Source organism: Octopus bimaculoides, chromosome 4 (assembly GCF_001194135.2).
Source record: "Octopus bimaculoides isolate UCB-OBI-ISO-001 chromosome 4, ASM119413v2, whole genome shotgun sequence".
Taxonomy (NCBI): Eukaryota; Metazoa; Mollusca; class Cephalopoda; order Octopoda; family Octopodidae; genus Octopus; species Octopus bimaculoides.
This window is the reverse complement of record NC_068984.1, coordinates 28,586,399-28,610,803: the sequence shown is the minus strand read 5'-3', so window position 1 is coordinate 28,610,803 and position 24,405 is coordinate 28,586,399. Positions and strand designations below refer to the sequence as shown.

The window sequence follows — 24,405 nt, the reverse complement described above, 5'->3', positions numbered from 1 at the left end:
CATAAAAGACACCATTTCGAGCATGGCCGTTTTCGTGCGGGTGACACGTAAAAGCACCCACTACACTCTCTGAGTGGTTGGCGTTAGGAAGGGCATCCAGCTGTAGAAACTCTGCCAAATCAGACTGGAGCCTGGTGTTGCCATCCGGTTTCACCAGTCCTCAGTCAAATCGTCCAACCCATGCTAGCATGGAAAGCGGACGTTAAACGATGATGATGATGATGATGATGATATAAATAATCTTCATCATTATCATCATCATCAAATCCATTTTCCATGCTTGCAAGGGTTGGCTGGAGTTTATTGAGGCAGATTTTCTACAGCTGGATGCCCTACCTGTTCACCTACTCTTACCTGTTTCCAACCAAGGTAATACTTCCCTAGGGCTAGACATGTTCTTGCTGAATATTAGTAATGAATGACACAGCATGTATTACAATGACAAGGAGACACATACACACACACACACACACACACACACACACACACACGATCTGCTTCTTTCAATTTCCATCTACTAAATTCACTCACAAGGCTTTCGTTGGCCCATGGCTATAGTAGAAGACACCTTACAAACGTACCATGCAAAGCTATACCGGTGCATTATGTTTTTTATGTATGGATATCTATGTATATATATTTGTGTGTGTGTGTGTATAACTATATATATATATATATATATATATATATATATATATATATATATATATATATATATATATATATATATATACTTACAAGGTATTAATATAGCAAACAGCATACTAATGTTTAACTCTCATCTGTCCAGCGTTATGCTATCTCTTTTCTCCTCTTCTTTATCTTACTCAGCTCTTACTTGCCATTATAGCAAGCTTATCTATTTGTTTTATGGTACTCATTCATCCTATTTTTTTTATTTTTTACGACTTTGTTTTCATAAATTCTTTCTAAAATTTCTAAAAAAAAAGTTATTTCTAAAAGGAATTTTTTCAGTCTCTGCTGCAATTTTTATGTCTATTACTTTGTGTGTGTGTGTTTGCATATATATATATATATATATATATATATATAAATTATGTTACACAGTTATATTTTTCTTTTACTCATTTTAATGTTAATATAATTTTTCATCAGTGGTCAGTCATATTATTCTACAGATTCCATTAAATCTAAAATATTACACCACTTTGTCCCACCAACTTTATAGGTTTATTTGATAAGTCACCAAAGTATTATTGCTGCACCATTTATAAACATTTATAAACCATTGTATTGTTAGAAAGTTTCACTTCTGTTGCATGATTGTCTACATGAAATTTTGAGTTACACTTTGTGAAGTGTGAGTTTATTCTGCTTCTGTAAGGAACAAGTGAATATAGGCATCTGTGCACATAGCCCTTCCCCAAAACACAACAGTTATCTTTCACTTTCCATCTACCAAATACATTTATAAGATTTTGTGCTGTTTTTGTGCCATTAGCATAGCTAGTAAGACTAGCTACCTGCATGACTAATGACATGTCTGAGAGGGTCATCACAAACAGCAACAACCCCCAAGAGAGTTCCCTGAGGTACTATATTCACAATTAATGTTTCCTTGGAGAGGGCTCCATTGGTTACTACAGCCCAGCTTTTGCTTCTCAGAAGCCATGTAACCACTCTCTTTGTTTTCCAATTACGTTGAGCCTTTACAACATGTGGCTTATCATCCCATGATCAATCATATCAAAGGCCTTTGCAAAATTGAGATATATCACATCCAGTAATACTTAAGTCATAGTGCTGCAGACTGCAAAGCTAATTATAGGTGTGTGTGTGTGTGTGTGTAAAAAAGACTGTGCTAAATTCAATGTTTGAGCAGATTGTCTGCTGGTGGTTGAACGACTTTATAAAATTATTTGCAGTACTCTTATAGTACAAAAGTCGGTAAATACTTTTAGTTAAGCCATCGAATTGTTTATAAGTGCTAAATGCTAATTTAATATTTTAAGTTATTCAGGAACACTTTGATGTAACAGTAACATAGTTGTCTTGTATACAACAGTTGCAAGATTTGGCTTCTAATGACAGTTCTGCTGCCTTATTTTGCCTTAAGTTGTATTTATGAAATACTGTGTAAGAATAATTAATACAAATACAACATTAAACATTTATATTGTACTTTTACGCATGCAGACACACACACGCACGCGCATGCATATATTTATGATTTTCATCTTGAAACTAATATATATTTCCTTTTGTGAAATTTGCATTTAGAAGTATGAAATATAGCAATTACATTATTTGTTTTTAAATAGTCATTAAAGTTCACATCAGAATCATCTATTTTGATCTTATCTAGCACTTGTTAAGAAGCATACATATGTTCCTAAGTACTGTGTATTTGAATATAAAGGAGGTATTTTAGAATTCAACAACTGCAACGATATCTTAGTCATTTTATTATGTATTGTAATACATGTTAAATATCATTAATAGGTAGAATACTAGAAATCATAGCATATCAAAACAGCAAATTATTTTTCAATTATGCCATTCTCAATACTACTTATCCAATTGTAGGCATTAATAGATGAATAGTTTCATTGTTAAAATTTACATTTATATCTAAATAGGAAGTTTTATTTCATTTCTCTGCATACAGCAAACACGTTTTCTCTAGTCTTTAATAAAATGTAATGTGAAATATGTGGGGTGGTGATGGCGATTGTGGTTTAGCCTAGATCTATTCTGATTGAACAAACCTCTGATCAAAGTTCTTCCTGTTGTGCCCATCCTATGATGAGGTCAATTTAAGTGAGATTTAGCTGTTGATTCTTGCAAGTCAAGCTTCTAATGAAAGGAGATGCTGAAGGAGTTTATACTTGCTGTATATGTATGAGAATTACTACTATTTACTTGGAGGAGACAAGAGCTTTTCATGATGTTTATATGACCTCCTAGGCTGATAGAGAAGAATTCCAAAGGAAACCAGTTCTTCATCGGAAGAACCAAGGTATGTATATAGCATGGGGTTTGGGGGATAAGACATAGCAGATATTATAATGTTATTTAATGGGAAGCACAAAGTTACTAGATGTGAATGGGTGAGAAGAAGCCTTAGAAGTATCATGTCTATGGAATAAACTTGGATTCAACTCTTCAAACATGTGGGTTAGTGTAGTAGAGCAACTCTCTTGGCCAAAATCTGAATTAAAACTCCAGCAAGGAAATAAATTAATATTTGGAACAAGATATTAGATAGAAACACAAGTAAACATATGCAGTAGTTATGACATGATATTTCACTGTCCGTACAATCTCTAGAAGAAGTTTAAAAAATAAATTAAAGTTGAAATATAGAAAATAAATTTGTGAAAAAAATAAAATGGGTTGTAAGTTCTGTGATCTTCTAGACCTTAAAACTAATATTTTAACTACATAGAAAAGAAACACTTCCTGTTTTCACTCTGCAGAGAAGTTGGATGGCAGTGGGAGTGACAGGTTAGTTGGGCTTTTCTCAGCTCTTCAAACACATTAATCAGTGTATAATAACTCACTTGACCAAAATCTTTCAGTGAGTTAATTAAAACTCTGATGTGGAAATAAATTAATGTCAAATATTTGGAAGAAGAGCATAAAATAACATGGTACAACTATAAAATAATTCAGTACAACAGAACAACTACCATCACTATGTGAAATACCGGAGACAAAAAATGTTGTTTGAATGTATAGTGAGTGAGTAAGTGTGTGTGTGTGTGCATATGTACATACATTAATATATATATATTTATATATATATATATATGTGTGTGTGTGTGTGTGTTTCTATGATCACTCCTTTCTTTTCTAATGATCCCTTTTTTTTAAAGACAGGTGTTTATGAGATTGTTGTTTAATGCTGCTTAATTGCACATACCTTAAACAGCCCTTTACATATTTTTGATGAGAGGTAGCCTCATCATCCCCCCCCCCCACACTTCCTGTTTATCACTGCTTCTTTCTCATAGACGACTTGGAGAGATTTCAGTCTGTTGCACTTACTTGGGCCAGGCTCATGCAGGTCTTTAATATGTCTTCACAGTGCATCAACACTCTTCACATTTCACTAGATGGATAAAAGCTAAACCCACTGGACAGTTCTCCCTCTTCTCTTATGTCCTTGGACTCTCATCCAACCTGCACATTGCCTCTTTCTCAAACAGAAATCACATATCCTAGTTCTTCTCTGAGACATCATACTAATACTCTTAATATTTATCCATAGTCCATCTGTACTCTCAAGGTTACATTCAAATCTCACACTGAAAGTTGATGTCTGCATATCTATATCCCCCCTCTCTCTGCCACTTAACTTTTTCAACTGGATATTTGCTGTGGAAACTCCCATACTTTTTTCTCAAATATCCTTCCTCCGCTTTACTAAATACATTTGCTTCCTCAACTGCTTTCTGGAAAAGCTTTTTACATGTCTTTTCATACAGTGATGACATCCATGTCACTTCTCTCAAATTACCCTTGGTGACCTCAATGCTATCCACTCTTCTTGACTCTCACCTTCATCTACTGATGTCACTAGTACTGAAATTGAATTTTTCCCAATCTTCTATTCACTACATCTATTAGTTTCATCTCCTACTCATATATACAAAACCAGTGCACAGACACTCCAAACATACTTAACTTCTACATCACTGCAAATCCAACCTGTATCAAACTATAACCATCTTCATAACGGAGGTAATCCTACCACTGCTTTATCACAACTATCCACCATAAATCTACATGTTATAAATCTCCAACACATCATCATAGTGAAGGTGCATGGCTCTGTGATTACAGTGCCGGGCTCACAATCATGAGGTAGCATGTTTGATTCCCAGACCATGAGCAAGGCACTTTATTCCATGCTACTCCAGTTCACTCAGCTGTAGAAATGAGTTGCAACATCACTGGTGCCAAACTGTATCAGCCTTTGCCTTTCTCTTGGATATTATTGATAGCATACAGAGGGAAGGTTGGTATGCATGGGTGACTGCTGGTCTTCCATAAACAACCTTGCCCAGATTTGTGCCTCAGAAGAAAACTTTCTGGGTACAATCTCATGGTCATTTTACCTTTTTTTACACCTCATCACTCAAATCTATAGCACTTTAAGTCAACTGATGTACTAGAGACCCACCATTTCTTTGGCAGCATGTGTGTTTGAAGCCTGTTACTTGAGAAGCAAAGAGACATGTGAGTTATCCTATCCTCTTATGCATGCTCCTGTAACTGCCACTCACATGCAAAATTTCCAGCCTCACTGGTTCACTTACGATTGCACAATCGAAGTTCTGGCAAGAACATGGCCTAAAATGTCTAGAGAAAACTTTCCACCCCTAAAAACTGGATAAACTTTACCCAGCGCTAGAAGACCATCATCCAAACTGCAAAAGATGTCTCTATGTGTCCCACACTCTGCAAGCTCTTTCATTTGCCAAACTGTAACTTATCTTTTGTATCTCTTGTCAAAACGTTCTCTACCAACTTTGAGGAATCTTCCTTTCCCCACCACATCTCAAATATAATAGGCCTGTAAACTATATACGTGCATAGGTAACTTACAGATTTTGCTTCCCATTTGGCTTCTCTATATTTCCCATACTAAATAAGCTTCTCCCTGAACTTTTTCTTTTCACTCAACAAAGTTCACCACCACCTCTTACTTCCATCTAACTAGGCTACATCCCTAACAGTGTCAAAGTGTTGTTCCCTCTGCACCAGCAAAGTTTTCAACCATGTCTTAGAAGAAAATAATTACCTCTCTATAGGTTCCACCTCTTGAATTTATACCTTCTCAGCAGACAGGACTACTGCAACATGTTTTAATGTAACTTTCTCTGCCCCACACTCCAACAATAATGGTGTAACAAATACATCAATGAACTACTTGTTGTCACCTCTAACAATATGCAAGCGTCACAAACATACAACCGAGACATTCACAAAAAATCTGCACCGGTTCCTAGAACAGGGACTTCAAAGGCATAAACCAGTATGGTCATACCAATCTTGTCTCCTTCAACATCAAAAAACACATTCACTACACTATGCCAACAAAACATTATCACATTCTACTACCTTCAAAACATTGACAGCACACAGCTTGAACCCTCAGTGCTGCTAAAACAAGCTTCTAGGTTTCCTTGTCATATTGTATTCACTACACCCTACATTCCACAAATCATTGTCTCCTATTCTTCTACAAAACATCAGCCCTCTGAAATTCCATCCATTTTTTTTTTTTTTTTGTGGTATGGACTTGAAGATTAACTATAACAATTTCACCAAGCTCAGTGAATGTGCAAAGTCTAAGCCCCTTCTCCTGACCATCTAATGACAAAAATAAACAATAAGAAGAAACATTTTTTCTTAACTGACTGGGAATAAATGGCATCCATCCTGTCCAGTATATTATGATGTAATATCTCAGACCATCAGCAGCAGTTCATTTTTATTGGGACATTTTTCCCATTCCTAAACCTTGGCAATATTCTTAATGCATATTTTCCAATATATTTTCTACAAAGTCTGTACAAAAATGAAATTCTATCGTATTTGAATTTGACCTATTCAGCTGACTCCAAACCCTTCACTGCTACTACTGATATATCATTGCAACCCAATCAACTGTCAAAAATATATGTTTTATTATGATGCTAAAATATAATTAATCATGTCACAAATCTCTTGAATTGTTTGTTTATGTGTATGTGCATGTGTGTGCATATATATATATATGTGTGTGTGTGTGTGTATGTATATATATATATGTGTGTGTGTGTGTGTGTGTATATATATATATATATACATATATAGTTATGTATATGTATACATTAAATGATGTTGATGATGATCTAAACATGTTTATGTTTGTATGTGTCTATATATATATATATATATATATATATATATATATATATATTTATATGCATTTTTTTATATATTCATGACAATGCAAGATTATACTATTTCTCATCTTTTATTTGTTTTATGATGTAATGTGTTCCTCCAGTAGATCTTGTGACTGTCATTCATACTTTAAATTACTTTTCCAAACTTGAAGTTTAAATGAAAAATTTGGATGAAAGCTGCATAGCAATTGTTCATTCTCACTCTCTTCTTAGATTATTATATCCTATCTTGTATAGTCTTATCAAATATTCCCAGTTGATAACACCTGGACCGACATATATAATTTGTTTGGTGGCATACAAAATAAAGCATTTCATATTTTTGAATGTGGAGATTTATGTCTCTTTGAATTCCCATGTTTTACAGCAATAAATCAAGTGTATTCTTCTCAAAATGTGGTGTCAGTTTAGACTTAGCAATAGCAATAATATTTCAGATTAGTGTTTTAATTTTTATTTCACACTGCTGACAAAAGTTTTCTCCAATATTTCTTTGTTAATAGAAGTTTATTTGTTATTCACTCCACCTTTATTATTTAAATTAACAAAGTATATTAAATATAGGCTGATAAATACATAGAAAATTCTAGAAGTGACAACTGTCATACAGCAACTTCTTTTGATATAATAAAAATGCATAATAAAAGTAACTCAAAATTAAAGGGCAAGTTATGTCTATTTTCATTAAGGTAAACTGATGCATTCAAATTTATATGCCTTGTTGGATTTAAAACCACTCAGTCCACTCTGCTGGGTTGTTGATGTTAGGAAGGGCATCCAGCCATAAAAATCCATGCTAAAACAGACACAGTAGCCTGGTGTAGTTGTCTACCTGGCCAGCTCCTGTCAAACCATCCAATTCATGCCATCATGGAAGGTGACGATAATGATGTTGGATTTGGAATTATCTTCTTAGGTCAGCTGTCTAAAATTTAAGCTAGTTTTTTTTTTTTTTTTTCCAGTATTTTAATGTTCGTCTTTGTTTTTTGTTTTTTTTAATTTCAGTCCAGCCAACACTTAACGCAGATATGTCAAGTAAAGATAAAACTGCAAAAGAGGGGGATACAATAAGCCTTGTCTGCAATGTAAGTGGAACGCCGCATCCTAATGTGACCTGGTATCGCAGGTCTATAAGCGACCAAAAGCAAAATGAAAGTAAGATTTTCTTGATGTCTCTTAAGTATTAATAACTTTATATAATCTACAATATATTATATCTTTATATAATTTATCTTTCAACTATATTTTTTGCTAAATCCTGGTTACATATTAAGTTGTTATATATGTATAATACATGTTTGTCTATATGTATTATGTGTGTTTATTTGTTTATGTTTGTTATGTATATATTTCTCTGAATTCACAAATAGATATAGCTATATGATATTGTGTGTGTGTATATGTATATATATATATGTATTTATATATGTATCTATGTGTGGGGTGGGGTGTATCAGCAGCCAATTAGCAGAGATGTTAAAACAAGTACTGTGTGTAAATCCTTGGTTTTCATCCTCTCACAGTCAATAACAAATGTGTTAAGTATTTGGGTCTGTTCTCTTTCCTAACTCGGCTGGAAAAAACTCTACTAAGGTCAAATGTGGAGAGGGATGGATTCTGCCAAGCTTAAAAATATGCATGACATGCTATTTGTCACATCTGCACCCTTAATGACACTATCAAGTTAAGAACGCTAGGCATGGTGTATGTGTGTGTGTGCATAGTTACATGCAGTTAGATATGTGTCTGGCCATAGACTGACTAATGGTTTCGCATACGTAAAGCATTAAACTTTATAGATGCAAAACCATTGGCCACTCTATGATTGGACATATAATTTAACTGCATGTAACTATATTACTACTCTACTCTATATTACTGTTCTACTCTCTCTCTCTCTCACACACACACACACACACACACACACACACACACACACACACACACAACTTATGTGTATGCATGTGAGAGCACACACATATACAAACCAATGATTTATTTGCAAGGATTTCAGATTTTTCTCAAAAGCAGAAATAAAAATATGTTAGCTTTTCGTAATAGACTAGAAATATGATTTGTCATTGAACAATTTCATTGTATATTTAGTAAAACTCCAGAAATATGGCATAACAAAGCATAGTGTTCATATATAATAACAAAATGCAAAGATGTTTCTGTCTGTCACTACATGATATTTTATCTATGTATTTCCCTAAGGCAGCTCACTTAGGACCATATTCTTAATGAAATACATGGCACTGTCTATAACTCTTGATTCAATTTGAAAATAATCATTTAGAAAATAACTTTGTTGTCATTAATGCCATACTTAAGATATAATTTCACAAAGTTTCTTACATAAAATTATGGAATGTTTTAATTCAACTGTAAACATTCTAAAACAGGTGGTTTTGTATCATAAAAACAGAGATAGTTTCAGGCAGATTAGTATTGATAGGGCAGAAAAAAGAAGAAAGCCAGCATCTCATAGATATCATCACATGTTAAACTTTTCAACATTTAGTTCATACTTTTCTCTTACTCCAACTTAATAACTGTGCAGCATTTCCACCAAGCCCACTAGATGCATTTGTTTCTATTTCTATTATCATTACTACTAGATCGTGCCGCTAACACTTCCTCTCAAAACCGATTCTCTTTAGAATTTTCTCTCAGCAATGTTTTTCCTGATGAACTTGTAGGCCCTCTCAGAATGATGCAATTGATATTCAGCTAGTTTGGATGTAAGCTGAATATCAATTGCATCATTCTGAGAGGGCCTACAAGTTCATCAGTACTAACTATCCTCTAAATTACTAAAATAAAGTACCAAGCAAGTATTGTAGTTGATACAATGGACTATCTCTCCTCAAAAGTGTGAGACCTTCTACCAATGTTTTAAATTAATATTTGATTTAATCTCTTTATGTTCAAATCCTACTGGTATCAAGTTTGCTTTATCCTTTACACAGACCCCCCCCCCAAATTTTCAATCGTATATTGAAGTATCTTCTACTCACTACACCCCACACCCTTCTATAATAAAAAGATATAAATAAAGCCTATTTAATCTGCTGTTTCTTTACTAACCTTCTTCTGATATAACACAAAGCTATACTAACAAAAATTCAAACAGTCTACATGTTAGAGAAATTATTATCTTAGAAATGGTTTATTACTAAGTATATAAAAGAAAAGCTCCACAAGTAGTAGTGACTAGTGAAGCTTTTACAGAAAAATAGATTTGTAGGTGATGGTTTTCTTTCTTTGCTCACAACTATTATCATAAATCAATCTAAAACTACAATTTAAAATGTTGTACAAGAAATCTATTATATTTTACATTTTATTTCCATAAAATATATATAATAATTTCAAGGAAGGGGATTTCATCAACCTCAGTGGTAGTCAGTAACTCTGAAATATCCACAAAGCTAAAAGAATGCAACTGCTTAAAAAAAATGTTTAAGAATTGAAAAGGAAATAAAGACATTTGGAGGAAAAGGATGGCATCAGAAAAATCAAGGATTTAGGCTTTCTCTTTTTTTATTTTTACCTCTTTTTTTTCCCTCCTTCTTATCAAAATAATTCTTCCATATTTAACTTGCAAAGGAGAAAATTTCCTGCTAAACCTTTGGCATATCTCATTTATTACATTCAATTTAAGATATCTCCAGCATTTTTCTCCATTTACACTTCTTTTGTTATTGACTAATTTCTTAAATATATTTTTACAATCCTCATTTAAAGATCTTTAAAGTATATTTTAAAAAAATATTTCCTCATTAGTTTTTTTTATTCTTTATGTCATTTGTTTTTGTAAATATTTTATCGTAACATAATTTTATTAAAGTTAGGTAGTTAATAGTTTGTTTGTTTTTTGTTAATAAATTTTCTGTATATTTTTCTTTACTTTTCCTTAGGTTAGTAATATTTATTCTTATGTGAAAGGTTATTACATTGCTGTTTCTTTTATATGTCTCTTCTACTATTCAATAGAATTTATTAGACCAGACAAGCCAAAAATAACACTGAACTATATATTCAAAAAATTTTCCCATTTATACAAAGTTTATTGAAAATCAATGATAATACATATATGTTGGCATTAAAAGATAAGGTATAAAAATCAAATTCATCCTGTAATAAAGGGAGAAAAAATACATTTATGAAAACTAAATATTTTACTGAAGTTTGATAAATTTCTGACACTCCATCTCAACCCCGCCATCTCTCATTCTCTCATCTATTTTTCATTTATATGTTTCTCTTCCACTTAACTAAATTATTACTATTTGTTTCACATATTCAAGGCTTCTCTCTCCTTTTTTTCTCTATGTACATATGAGAGAGAGCAATCATGTGTGCAGTCTCCTGCTTCTTCTCAATACATATATATATGTTTATGTAAATGTGTGTGTATATATATTTATGTATTATATGTGGAGGCACAATGGCCCAGTGGTTAGGGCAGTGGACTCGTGGTCATAGGATCACAGTTTCGATTCCCAGACCAGGCGTTGTGAGTGTTTATTGAGCGAAAACACCTAAAGCTCCACAAGGCTTCGGCAGGGGATGGTGGCAAACCCTGCTGTACTCTTTCACCACAACTTTCTCTCACTCTTACTTCCTGTTTCTGTTGTGCCTGTAATTCAAATGGTCAGCCTTGTCACACTATATATTTATCTTTTGCATGTTCTGGTCATTAGACTGTGGGGCCATGCTGGGGTACTGCTTTGAAAGATTTTAGTCGAATTAATCAACTCCAGTACTTATTTTCTTTTTAAGCCTGATCTCTTTGGCCAAACTGCTAAGTAACAGAGGACATAAACACACCAGCACTAGCTGTCAAGCAGCAGTGGTGGTGGTAGTGGTGTGGGACAAACATAGACACAACATGCTTCTTTCAGTTTCCATCTAACAAATCCACTCACAAGGTTTTGGTCGGCCTGAGACTGTAGTAGAAGCGATTTGCCCAAGGTGCCACACAGTGGGACTGAACCTAGATCCAGATGGTTAAAAAACAAAAGACATAGGTGCCACACTGTGCCTTGTGTGTGTATGTGTGTGTGTGTGTGTGTGTGTGTGTGTGTGTGTGTGATGGTTGAAGTAAGCACCTGGATTTCACATAATATATATATATATATATATTTATATATATATATTATGCAGTTAAGAGCAAAAACTCAATTTTGGACATGGAAAAGTTGAAGAGAGGGAAATTAATGAGAAACCACAAAGTTTTACATCTTTTAAGTTAAAAAAAAAATTGGCTACAACTGATAAGAAAGAACAGGATCGTGTGAGCATCATATCCACAAGAAGTGGTAGGAGAAACAATATAAGAAAGAAGAAGGAAGAAGTAATGGAATGAGGAGAAACAGGCAAACTCACGAGTGAGACAAGAGGAAAAGATGAGGGGATTTGAAATACAAGAAAGGGTTTAAAGAATTAAATGGAGGTGTAGGAGTTGAATGGAAAACCTTCATCTAAGCCTGTCTGTAACATGATGCTAAGTTTGAACATGAAACTTTGCTCCTTCCATTTCCTTGATGAGGTGGATTCACAGTGTGTGTGAAAATGCCACACATTGATAAGTGAGGGATTGGCCTGTAGTGTTGAGGGTGCATGGCTTCGTGGTTAGGGTGTTGCACTCACTATCACTAGATTGTGATTTCAATTTCTAGACCAGGTGGTGCTTTATGTTCTTGAACAAAACATTTTATCTTACGTTGCTCTGCAATCACTTTAACACCTGATGAGTGGTACACCATGCACTTGTTCAGACAACACCAACTTGATGGGGAGAGTGAGTTAATGCGTGACACGGACACTTGATCATTATGAACAAATCATTTGTGCATTTCGTTTGGCAAAAGTTGAATGCTCATAAATCATCTTCAACAGCAAAGTCCATCATATATGTGTGTGCGTGTGTGTGTGATATCTAAACTATCCAGTCTTATTGTCTTTGCAATTTAGGAATAATTATTATAATATCCAGTATCATATGCCTTTCAAATTGAATTTGTTTTCATTGCTTTCATATTCTGGAATCGTTTAACTGAGCTGTTGGCTTTGATGAGAGTATATGGTCAGATGTGTAAATGCAACTATGATAATAGGTTAGGATTTTAAAATGTTGTTTCCTATTTTCATGAATTAAGAATATTAATAAGTCTTAAAATAGGTTTGATAGATTTTAAATCCAACTATATAGAGATAAAATAAGTTTAGTGGTTTGTTAAGTCAGCTATGGTGATAAAATAGGATTGTTGAAGTATTAATTCTCTAGAAGTGATAATGCAGAATTGCTGTTATCTGAAGTAATCTGTAGTGATGTAATGGAATTCTTAAAGGGTAAAATCACCCAGGGTTATAAAATTGGATTGTAAACTAGTAAGTTAACTATTGTACTTGGTATAGAGATGATCATACAAATATTGCTTAGGTCATAATCAAAAGAAGTAGAGTTTGTTTCTTACATTTTTTATACCTTTGGAAGCAATAAGTAGATAAAACTCAATTAATTTTCACAGACCTTCAGACACATGATGAATATCTTGAGAAATGCACCAGCATAGGAATGAATCTTGTGGAAATAAATTGATCTTAGATGATAAAGATTAGCAAGTTTGTAGTTAATAGAACTTAGATTCATGGCACTTGTATATTAATGAGGTGAGGTTCTGTTCGCAATTTATCAATGAATACTGAAATGGATTAATTCTATAAGAAATCACAATCAATGTGGTTTTTTTTTTTTTTAATGTTCACATATTATTGCAGCAATAAGTGATCTTATATAAATGTTCATTTCTGTGTTTACAAGCTCTTTTAATAACCATGTCTTTACATATATATATATATATATATATATAGATATATATATATATATATATATACATATATATATATATATATATAAAAGCATGTGTGTATATCAGTGTTTATCATTTTCTATGTAATAAACATGGAGCTTCATCCACCACTGTTTTCCCTCAGTACACATAAATAGCAACACTTAAATCATTAATATTAACTATAATACTTCAACTGTCACTGTTAGATTGCATACAATATAAGCATCTTATATTATAAATTTCACACTATTTTAGTAAGACTTCAGTTACCAATACTTACTGTAAAATTGACAGCGTTGTCTCCTTTAATAAACATAGAATCATTAACCTAACAATATTGTTCTATCAGATATTTTATGATGTGTATGTACTGTTAGGAAATTTTCCTCGGTTTTTCAAGCAAATAGTTTCTTCACATTGTTCTGGGGATATTGTTCTATTGATCTTAAATTTCTTCATTGTCGTTATTTTTTTGTTATCGTCTTGTGTATCGATGTTTGTGGTGATTCTGTTTCTGACTAAGTGTTGTATATTGTATTACAGGAATAGGCATGACTGGAGAGGGCCTGAATACATGTCTTCTATGTTGTGTTCCAGGGATAGGCATGACTGGAGAAGTTTTGATGATCCACAACATTTCCCGTTACTGTAATGGCCTCTATGAGTGTGTTGCAGACAACGGGGTAGCTAACGCAGTCAGCCATGTAATCAAAGTTACGGTTTTCTGTAAGTAACTATTTCACTACTTTTCTCTCTCTCTCTCTTTCTCTCACACACACGCACACTCTCTCTCTCACACATACACACTCTCTCTCTCACATACACACTCTCTCTCTTTTGCTTTCTTTGCTTCTCTCATTTTTTTGTCTATTTTCAGTTTTACTCAAAAGAACTTAATAAAGCCACATAAGTGATGAAAACAATAAATATATACTTGTTAGTAAGAAAAAATAATTAGCAGATCTTCTATCAAACATTCTAAATTTTTCTGTATAAATTTTCTATTTTTATTCATATATTCTGCTATCAGAGTAAACTACAAAGCTTCAGGAGAAACATTTTACACTTAGTAAAATAAGTATGTTGATGTTTATGAAACTTTAATACTAACTTTAATTTTTAGAAGTTGGTGTGTATTATTTCTTATGGGAGGAAATAGAGAAAGGAAGCAGTAGACATAAGTGAACTATCAACAACTAAATTGTTTGCAATCTTCAGCTGATTAATTAGTAACTGAATGGTTAATAACAAAACAATGCAAATTAGATTTCAACTGGATGGAATGTAGTACAGGAAATTTGTGTTTTTAATAATGCCTGTTTCTTCTCCCTGTCTGTCTATCTATATGTGTGTGCCCCCCCCTCTCTTTTTCTCTCTCTCTCTCTCTCAATACACACATTTTTATACTAGACTTGTAGGCTATATTTCTGGGTTTTACTATTACACAGATGTTACTTTTAAAGGACTGAAATCCAGGATGCAAGTCTTGTACACCCATAAATGATATTGTAGATGAATAAAGAGAAAAAAATAAGGAATTAGAGTAATATCAATAATTATCCATTACGCACATCAAAATATTTGTCTTACTAAGTAAATATGGCCCAAGAGTTCTTACAGATATTTGCATGTGATGTTTTGCTTGTTTCTACCATATTTGAATAACTACATTTGTCAAGGATGCATTCATTGCAGGGCTAAATCATTACAGAAATTTTATTTCTGGCTTGGCACTTCAGCACAGTTTAAGACTATAAATATTAAAATGAAATTGATAGTGAGCGAATTTAAATTCCATAACTTTAATTTATGCATGTCAAATTGAAGTAGAAATTTAATATGGCTTTAAATTACAATTACATGGTAAATTTTATACATTTCAAATTCAAAAGTTCATAAAAAATCATGCAAAACCATACTGTTCTTCATCTTCAGCACCAAATAAACTTTCACAGTCATCAGAGAGAAATGCATCATTTTACAGATCTGCTTTCATGATTGCTATTCATTATCACCTGCTGCTGTATATCTTCTGCTACTTCTTCACCAACAGCATCCTATGGATAATTGTCTTCTACACAATCAAATTCATTAATAATTTCACATTTCTTGAATGATTTGATTATAATATTAGTTTTTATTTACTGCTATATATTAATGCTTTATTCACAGGTCAAATATTGTGATGGAACCCACATATTGCCTTCCTTTTTCCTTGTGTTTTTTCCCGCAATAGCATAAATCTACTCTTGCTCATTCTGTTTGCATCCACCAATTGTTTATTGATATTAATATCTAATATTTGCAAAATAACTTATAAATCTGCTAAGAATTGCCGTTACCTATGTTTTCAAATTAAATCAGGGCTGTGGAATCGAAACAAAAGACTTTGACTCTGACCCCGACTCCTCTACTATTGGCACCTCCGACTCCCACTCCTCTATATTATTAAATGAATGTGGTATATTTTATCGACTCCATTGTTTCTGACTCCAACTGTCCAGCCCTGAATTAAATAGTTGCAATTTGAATGGTGCTGGTCTTTTTTGGGGGAGGCATTTTCTCAGAAAATAACAAAAAAATTTAAATCCCAAGCTACACACCTGAATCCCACAATTACTCTACTGAAACTAATGTCAGTTATTCTAACAAGTGATATTGTGTGACCTAGCTTTGAAATAACTTTTAAACAGTCTCCCTAATCACTGAGGCTAATAGAAACAGTTAACTATAATACTGGTTAATTGAGACAAAACCATTTTTTTCTCAGCCATCGTATATTATGTAGTGTGTAGAGCTATATTATGTAGTGTGTAGTTTCTTTGATAAGATGATAGGGCAAAGCTAGGGGAAGAGTTGGCTGCTGTTTCACGTCACTAATAATGAATTGTGTCTATGGTCATAGTTCGTAGCTGTCCTGACACAGTCTCTTTTGCTAAGAATAGTCCTTTCCCGATACAGTTCACAGTGCAGTTCACATGAGAATACAGTAATAGGCATTGTGGTAGAATTAAAGTTTGGGCTGAATTAAAGTTTTATAATGGGTTTGATTCCTGCTAGAAGTCTCCATACTCTAACCCTATTTTATGAATTCTGTGACCTACACATCTGTGTGGAATTCATGTAAATGTATCTTCATCGTATGGCTTTATTACTTTTTTTCTGTTTTAGTTTATATTTCATTGGCCAGAGTTACATCAGAATTTATAAAACGTGGAAGTTTTACTGAGGCATTATTTGATTAGAGAATGCGACTAAGAAACTTCTTTTACAGCTGAGTTATTCTTATATTCTTGAAAGAAGGGTTTTTGGAAACTTTGTAGTGGATTTTAAATCCTAGCCAATTCTTTCTTTACTAATTCTATGTACTAGATTTCTGTTTTAGCTAAAAAAAAAAGAGATACAGATTTAAGCTCAACCATTTAGAATTCAATAGACATATATTATTGTCATTTGTAACTTTATTTTTCTTTCAGTATTGCATTTTAATGCACAGACATAGATATGAAACCATACATAGAAATGCTAAAACTAAATTTGTATACTTGGTATCAGTTTTGTTGATCCAGCATTCTTAACTGTTGATCAGTTAGTAACGTATATGAAGAGGGATATACTCTGAGTAGATTCAGGTAATTAATTTCAGGTTTATTGTCATTGTATACTCTCATTGTTACAGTGAAAATAATACTAATATAACCTCTGTATAAGACTGCTTATATATTAGTATAAATATATCTAAAATAACATGATTGTGTATATGAGACTACATGTTTTGTGTGCTAGTAATATATAATGGATTTTAGTAGTGTTTAACCCTTTGGAGATGGCGTCTCATTTGGAGTTTTACTGCCTAGAAGATGGAGCCTTTTTCACAAGCCCTATAATGGGCATGCACTTATTTTTCAAAAAAAAATTATGAAAAATAAAGAAATTACTTTACATGCATAAAACTATATATATTCTTGTTGGAAATTGAATGAACTAATACAATCTCCTTCGTCATTGGACTTTTTGGCTGATAGATCGGCCCTGTCATCTCCTAAGTGTTAAGATGGTTGTCATTGATATTTCATATAAATGTGTAGAAAATAACATGTTTGTGTATATATATGTGTGTAAAAATAACCTTATATGTATTATTCATTACAGTACAATATAATGAGCAACTGAGTGTTTTTTTTTTGTTGTTGTTGTTGTTTAATCCAAAATTATTCCAGCCAGACCCCACATTTTTTTCTTTTTCCCAGCACCTAGCACCCTGGGTTATATTGTTAAATGTCTTCTTTTTCAAGATCCTATACTTTATAGTGTGTGAAATTTGGCTGCTATTTCTTGCTAGTCAAGTGACAACACAAAGGTTCACTTATTAGCTCATCATCATCATTGTGACTTCAGGTACATAGGTTTTCAAGTGGAATTAGTCATAACAAAAGCACTGCTTCTGCATGCTTACCACTGGATGTGTATTTATAACCATGTTATACAAATTAGGAGAATGTTATATAAATGTTAGAGTTCTGGTAATCAAAATATCATTGTTTATGTTAATATTTCTTAAGGATGTAATTTCCAAGCAAATGGAATCAGTTGTTTGAATTTGATTACTTACTACACAAATACCTTGAGAAAGAGATGATCACTGAAATTGTCTTCTCACATTTCCATTATATCTGAGATTTCATGGTTAATTGATAAATCTTTATTGGTGTAGAGAATTATGAAATTATTATTTAATCATTGTATCATATTTTAAGCAATATAATTCTTTAACTATTTCATGACTGCTGATGCTGGCAGTGCCAATATGTCATCAAATGACTACAGTGTCTATGTAAAAATGAAGCTGTCAATGAATGTAATAAGGACAAATTAGAATATAGTTATTTACAACTGATTTGTTTTCCATAAATTTTGGGATGTTCTAGTACAGACATGAATGGAATTATAGGAATTGATTTTTTTTTCCCTTAAATATTGGTATTTCTTTGTACATGCTTTCTTTGTGAAGGTTTTGGTACAAATCGCTATAATATGGTGACTGAGTGCAATCTATCCACATAACCATATGGCTGCAATTATCCTTCTTACAAAGGTATAGACACAAAATACTGCTTTGATGGTAAAAATTAATAAAGGAAATAGAAAGCAAGTACCTTTTATCCTGTAATAAAAAGAGACAGTTTTTCTAAGAATAATTGCAGTATTAGATGATAAGTAAAAAGCAACTTCCATGAAATATCAAAGCCAACTTAACCATCATACAATCAACAGTAAATAGATAAATAAAATAAATTAATGACATTGACTTTCTAAAGCTATGTAGGAAGTGTATAACACTTCTCCTAATTGCTGAGAAATCAATATATTTATCCAAAATATATTGATCTTTCCAAAATTATTCTTTGCAGATATAAATATTTTTGAAAATTCTGCTCTAGGGTGTGGTAAGTTGTTGTCATGGTTGTTCTCAGTAACAACAACTCTCTTAGTAATGATCTGTAACAGAAACACACTTTCCATAACGGAAATAGAATAAAACATAACATTACTATACAAGCCGCAAGCACTAACAAAAATCCTTTACCTAGATCGAAGAGAAAGGAATTCCTTCATTGCAAGATGCAACAGCTACTGTTGTGTTACATTGTTAAGAAATTTCTTAATGAAATTAACAAACATACTGAAGTAGAATGTCAATTGCTTTATGATAGACTTTCATAGTTTATTCATTGGAAACGTTTTTTTATTTCTATTTAACTTTATCTGATTGCCTTTTTGTATGACAAGAGCTTTCTATTTGGACCATCTGCAGTGGCTTAAATTCATGAATATTTCCATTTCAAGCAAAATGAATTTAAAAAAACAAAATTTAACCATTTCAAAAGAAGCAAATAAGAAAGAAAAATTCTTCATTGAATTCACTAAACTAAATTGAATTGAAAACAAATAAAAGCTGTTAGTTTATAAATCCAGTTGTTATTAAAAAAAATTACCTTTATTGACATCGGATTCCGGTGTTGTTTTTATTTAAATTTTGGTCAAAGTAAGCTACAACTAAATGATTATTTAGGTTCTTTGTTAATTAAAGATTTCAAGAGATTTTCTCTTTTAGTTGTATTTGGGCTCAAAACAAATTTCTGAAGCAAGTTCTTAAATTATTGCTGAATGAAATAAAAAGATTGATGACATTGAGATTTCAAGTAATAAGTATTGTTTGACTTTCAACCTCTCTAAAATATCACACGTGTATCTCAGACACATCATCAGTTAACTACAGTGTAATACAAAGCTATAAAAGGCAATCATATGTCACGATTATACTGAAAAACCTACAGAGGTGTTTTAATATTGTTTTGTCTGTTTTAGGCTAACAGGCTTTTGAGGCTGGAATTTATCCAGGTTTCTGAGGCATTTAGAGTGTTAAGAATAAAAGATTTCTCCTGACTGGAATGTCAGTCTATCATACTCATCAGCTACAATTGGTAGACATTTTTAGCTGAACAACATGAAATGAAGCACCTTGCTCAATAATACAATACACCATTAAACCCAAGAACTGAACCTATAATCTAAGAGTCATGAATCCAATTACCTGACTACTTGGTTATATGCCTTCACCCTATCAAGGGAAGCTGGTGAAAAAATATTCGATTCATTGCTGGAAAGTTTCAAATATTTTACTGTCAATCTGATAAAACACAGGACCAGGAGAAATTGAATTGCAAGTCCACAATTAGAATGTCTGTACAGACTGGGATTATAATGAATAATGATACATCTTTCTCCACTTATAACTAAGATGGCAACAATGGGATAAATCCTGATGGGATAAAATTAATTTTGTGGAAGACATCTGTTAGACATCTGGACTTTTACTCCAGCTATTGGTCTTTCGTAGTATGACACTTCCTACTGAACTGGAAACAATCAAATGGTCCATTGAAAGAGAGATTACTTTTATGAAACAGACAGTTCACTGGGAGAGTTTGAAAGCATTAAGTCTCTATTCTTGAAGTAATAATTTATATCAGGAAAGCCTGGAAGCAAACTTTGGCAGTGAAAGTTGTACAAAATACTAAACTGTGCTACGGCAGTATACAAAACATTTCTACCCTTTTTTCTGAATTAGGACTGTCTATAGTAATAGTATTACATTCAAATGAGCTCTTCAGTGTCATATTGAAAAACATAAGGTGTTTACATATTCAACGAACACCTGAAAAATCTATTGAGTCGAATAAGTATTCATCACAGCATAAGATGCAAATATCAGTAATGACATCAAATTCCTATTATTTACCAAAATACAAAAAAGAGATAAAAGCTTCAGCAGTGTTATAACACTCCCGCAATGTAACAATGGCACAGCGGTTAAAACCAGTAAAGGAATGTATGCTTAGGTATATAAATATGTGTGTATGTATAGTTCACATAAATTTATCATCATTATCTTGCAGTTATGGCAGATGATTTACTCAATTCAGAGCAGTGACATCATACGACCTAATTGGAGAAAGGCATAATTATTCCTCTCTTGAAAGGTAAAGGTAGTTGCCATGACTACATCAACTACAGGGTTGTTACACTCCTCTCAGTGTCCAGTAAGGTCTTTACCAGGTTATTTTAAACTGAGTATGAAATCATCTGCCAGATTAGTCAGGGTTCACGCAAAAGAAGTCAACTACTGACAGGACCCTTGCTCTCTGAGTACTCATTGAATGCAGGCAGAGTTTTTGGCAGGGGCTGCTTGCAGCTTTTGTGCAAGGCATTTCACTCAGTAGACAGGGATGTGCTCTGGAGGGTTCTGGTGCTTCCTTTCTAGATGGGTTAATGGTGGCCTTGTATACCAGAACATTAAGTGCAATTTGGAGTGGAGGTTCAACATCTAACTTTTTTCCCAGTTAGATCTGGGGTCTGTCAGGGTTGTTTTGGCTCCTACAATGTTCAATGCCTACTTGGACTTGATTCTTTGCCAGATGATGGCTCAGTTGAGTTGTGGAGTACTCACTGGGAAAATTAGGGTTACTGACCAGAATTTTGTTGATGATGCAGTTATTCTTGCTGAGTCTCTGGATGCTTTCAGGAATGCTCTATTTTCACTGAGGTGAATCACTTCACATTAGAGTTTCCCTCATTGGCCTTCTAGTCTGGCTCAGTTGTAGGTGAGAATGTAAAAGTTGTTGGCCATTTCACTTATATTGGCAGTCTTATATTTAGCAGCATTAGCTGTAAGTCCGAAGTCTTAAAATGACTTGGGCATGCTGGTATAGTTGTGGACTCACTGGACAAGAGTGTTTGATACTGCTAATATTTGAGCAGGAGAACGAAGGTTTGGATCTTTAGGTCTCTGGTCCTTCCTGTTTTGCTTTATAGTTGCAAGATTTGGACACTCCCTGGACCCATAGGAGCTTGAACTCCTTTGGTGCCAGGATGTTTCACAAGATTATGGGTTACTATTAGTCAGATTTCATATTCAGCCAGCAACTGACTCAGAGATGTATCCTTTTACTTGCATGATTCAGGAGCATCAGCTCAGATTGTTTTGTCATTTTGTTCAAGTTTCCAAGTTGGATTCTGTATGTCATGTTCTCTTTGTTTGTGGATCTGGATGGAGCAACAGCTGCTGTTGGTCAGCCACATGCTGCATGATCACAGCAGATGAGGAAATATCTTGCAGAGATTGGGACTGACTGGGATACTGCTCAGAGGGTTGCCCCAGATGACCCAAGTAAATACTGACAAATGGTGGCTGCAGCAATGCACTGCAGTGGTGCATGACCCCTCCCCCATACCTGATCTTATCACTAAAGTTCTGTGTATATTTTCCATGAAGGTATGGCTTACAGACACACTATTCTACATTTTCTCATGCCTGACTAGTTGGGATGTTTCTTTTTAATTGACTTTCAGGTTTATTGTTTGCATTGTTGGAGGTTCCACCTCTCATATATAACTAACTTGCAAAGATTTTTATTTTCCTTTTGGTTCACAGACAAAATTTTCAGTTTCATATTCATACACAACTGCATACATATACATTCATGCACATGCACACACACATCTACACAACGACATATACCATTATCATCATCATTTTACACTCATTTTCCATGTTAGCATAAGCTAGGCTGGTGTCACAGTCTGAGTCAGTTCTTATTCAGAGTTAAACTAAGGACAATTTCAGATTTCATAGAATAAAATATATTTCTGTATGAGACGCATTTTGTGACTACTTTTGTTGGCCTGACCAGGGTTTAAATCCTTTCACTTTCAAATAGCTGAAAGTTTTACTGCAATTCAACAATTGTGTTTTTCTATTACTACACACAGTCACACACACACACACACACACACATTTACTTTGTTATTTAACTTTTATAGTAATTTTCACTTTAATAACCATGGTTATATGATTTCAAATTTATTAAATATTGAGGGAAAAAAAGTAAGTACAACTGACTAGTTTATTCCAATAACTCAATACCATGTAAACAAGATTTATTAAATAACTTTTACAATATGGGGGGGAGTTAAAAACGAAATATGATGACTAATATAAGTTGGCACCTATATATAATATTTCATGAATTCAATATATTTCGATTTCTATATGAAACTTTTTACAAATATCTTTGATTCTTATTTATATTTTTTGATTTTTCTTTTTTAAATATGATTCTGAGCCATATAATTCTTATGACTGCTAAATGGAAAATTATTGTAAAACTAAAATAATAAACAATGGCATTGTACTATAATCATGATAGCCATTTAAAATACACACATACTGTTATATTCACTTTTGTTTTATTTTGTCTTAGTATTATATATTCTAAAGTGTTAAAAGATTTTCACCATACATATGTAACCTTGTTACCGAGACTATACCATTATTCGGCAGCGGTAGTGGTGGTGATGGTTTCTTTTATTTGCCACAGAAGTGTCATGATGGGAAAATTACAAAGACAGGTTATATTTAGTATGGGGTTTTATATAAAATAGGATAAGCATGGAAAATTAGAATACAATTAAAAGTATACACAATATACATCCACCGGAGCATGGTAATTTCATTTCTTTATAATCTTCACAAGTCCTCCTCCTTCAGGGTCCACATCTCTCTATCATGTATCATTGCATTCGAGGACTGTTTCAAAGTTTTTCTCCAAGTTGATAAATGGTATGTATCGTAGCTTACTTCCAGCTAAATTCTCCGCTTGCGTTCTGTGTTGCCATATGAGCAAGAAAGCATCAGTAGTACTTCTTGATCCAAAACCAAACTGCATCTTATACACCTTAATTATCTTAAGAATTAATTTAGCTCTAATGCTTTCTATAATTTTCATGTCATACATGTAGTGTGTTTATGTAGAATATGATATATTTATATATATATATATATATATATATACACACACACATATACAAATATATTTTCATGATTAAATAAAAAGACAAAACATGGAAAATTAGTGGCTGTGTGGTAAGTAGTTTGCTTATCAACCACATGCTTCCGGGTTCAGTCCCACTGCGTGGCACGATGGGTAAGTGTCTTCTACTATAGCCTCAGGCTGACCAAAGCCTTGTGAGTGGAGTTGCTAGATGGAAACTGAAAG

At 33.1% G+C, this 24,405-nt stretch overlaps 1 protein-coding gene across 3 annotated transcripts in view; it reads left to right on the top strand.

Moving 5' to 3' along the window:
- The window catches only part of LOC106882996 (lachesin), a 360,914-nt gene that overhangs the window by 238,345 nt on the left and 98,164 nt on the right, over positions 1-24,405 (top strand). For 2 of the 3 annotated variants that reach the window (XM_052966994.1, XM_052966995.1), the window contains exons 4-5: positions 7,929-8,078; positions 14,330-14,512. In XM_052966994.1, the coding sequence (XP_052822954.1) occupies positions 7,929-8,078; positions 14,330-14,512 (333 nt within the window). The remainder of the gene's footprint in view (positions 1-7,928; positions 8,079-14,329; positions 14,513-24,405) is intronic. The other variant, XM_052966996.1, reaches the window with a different exon arrangement.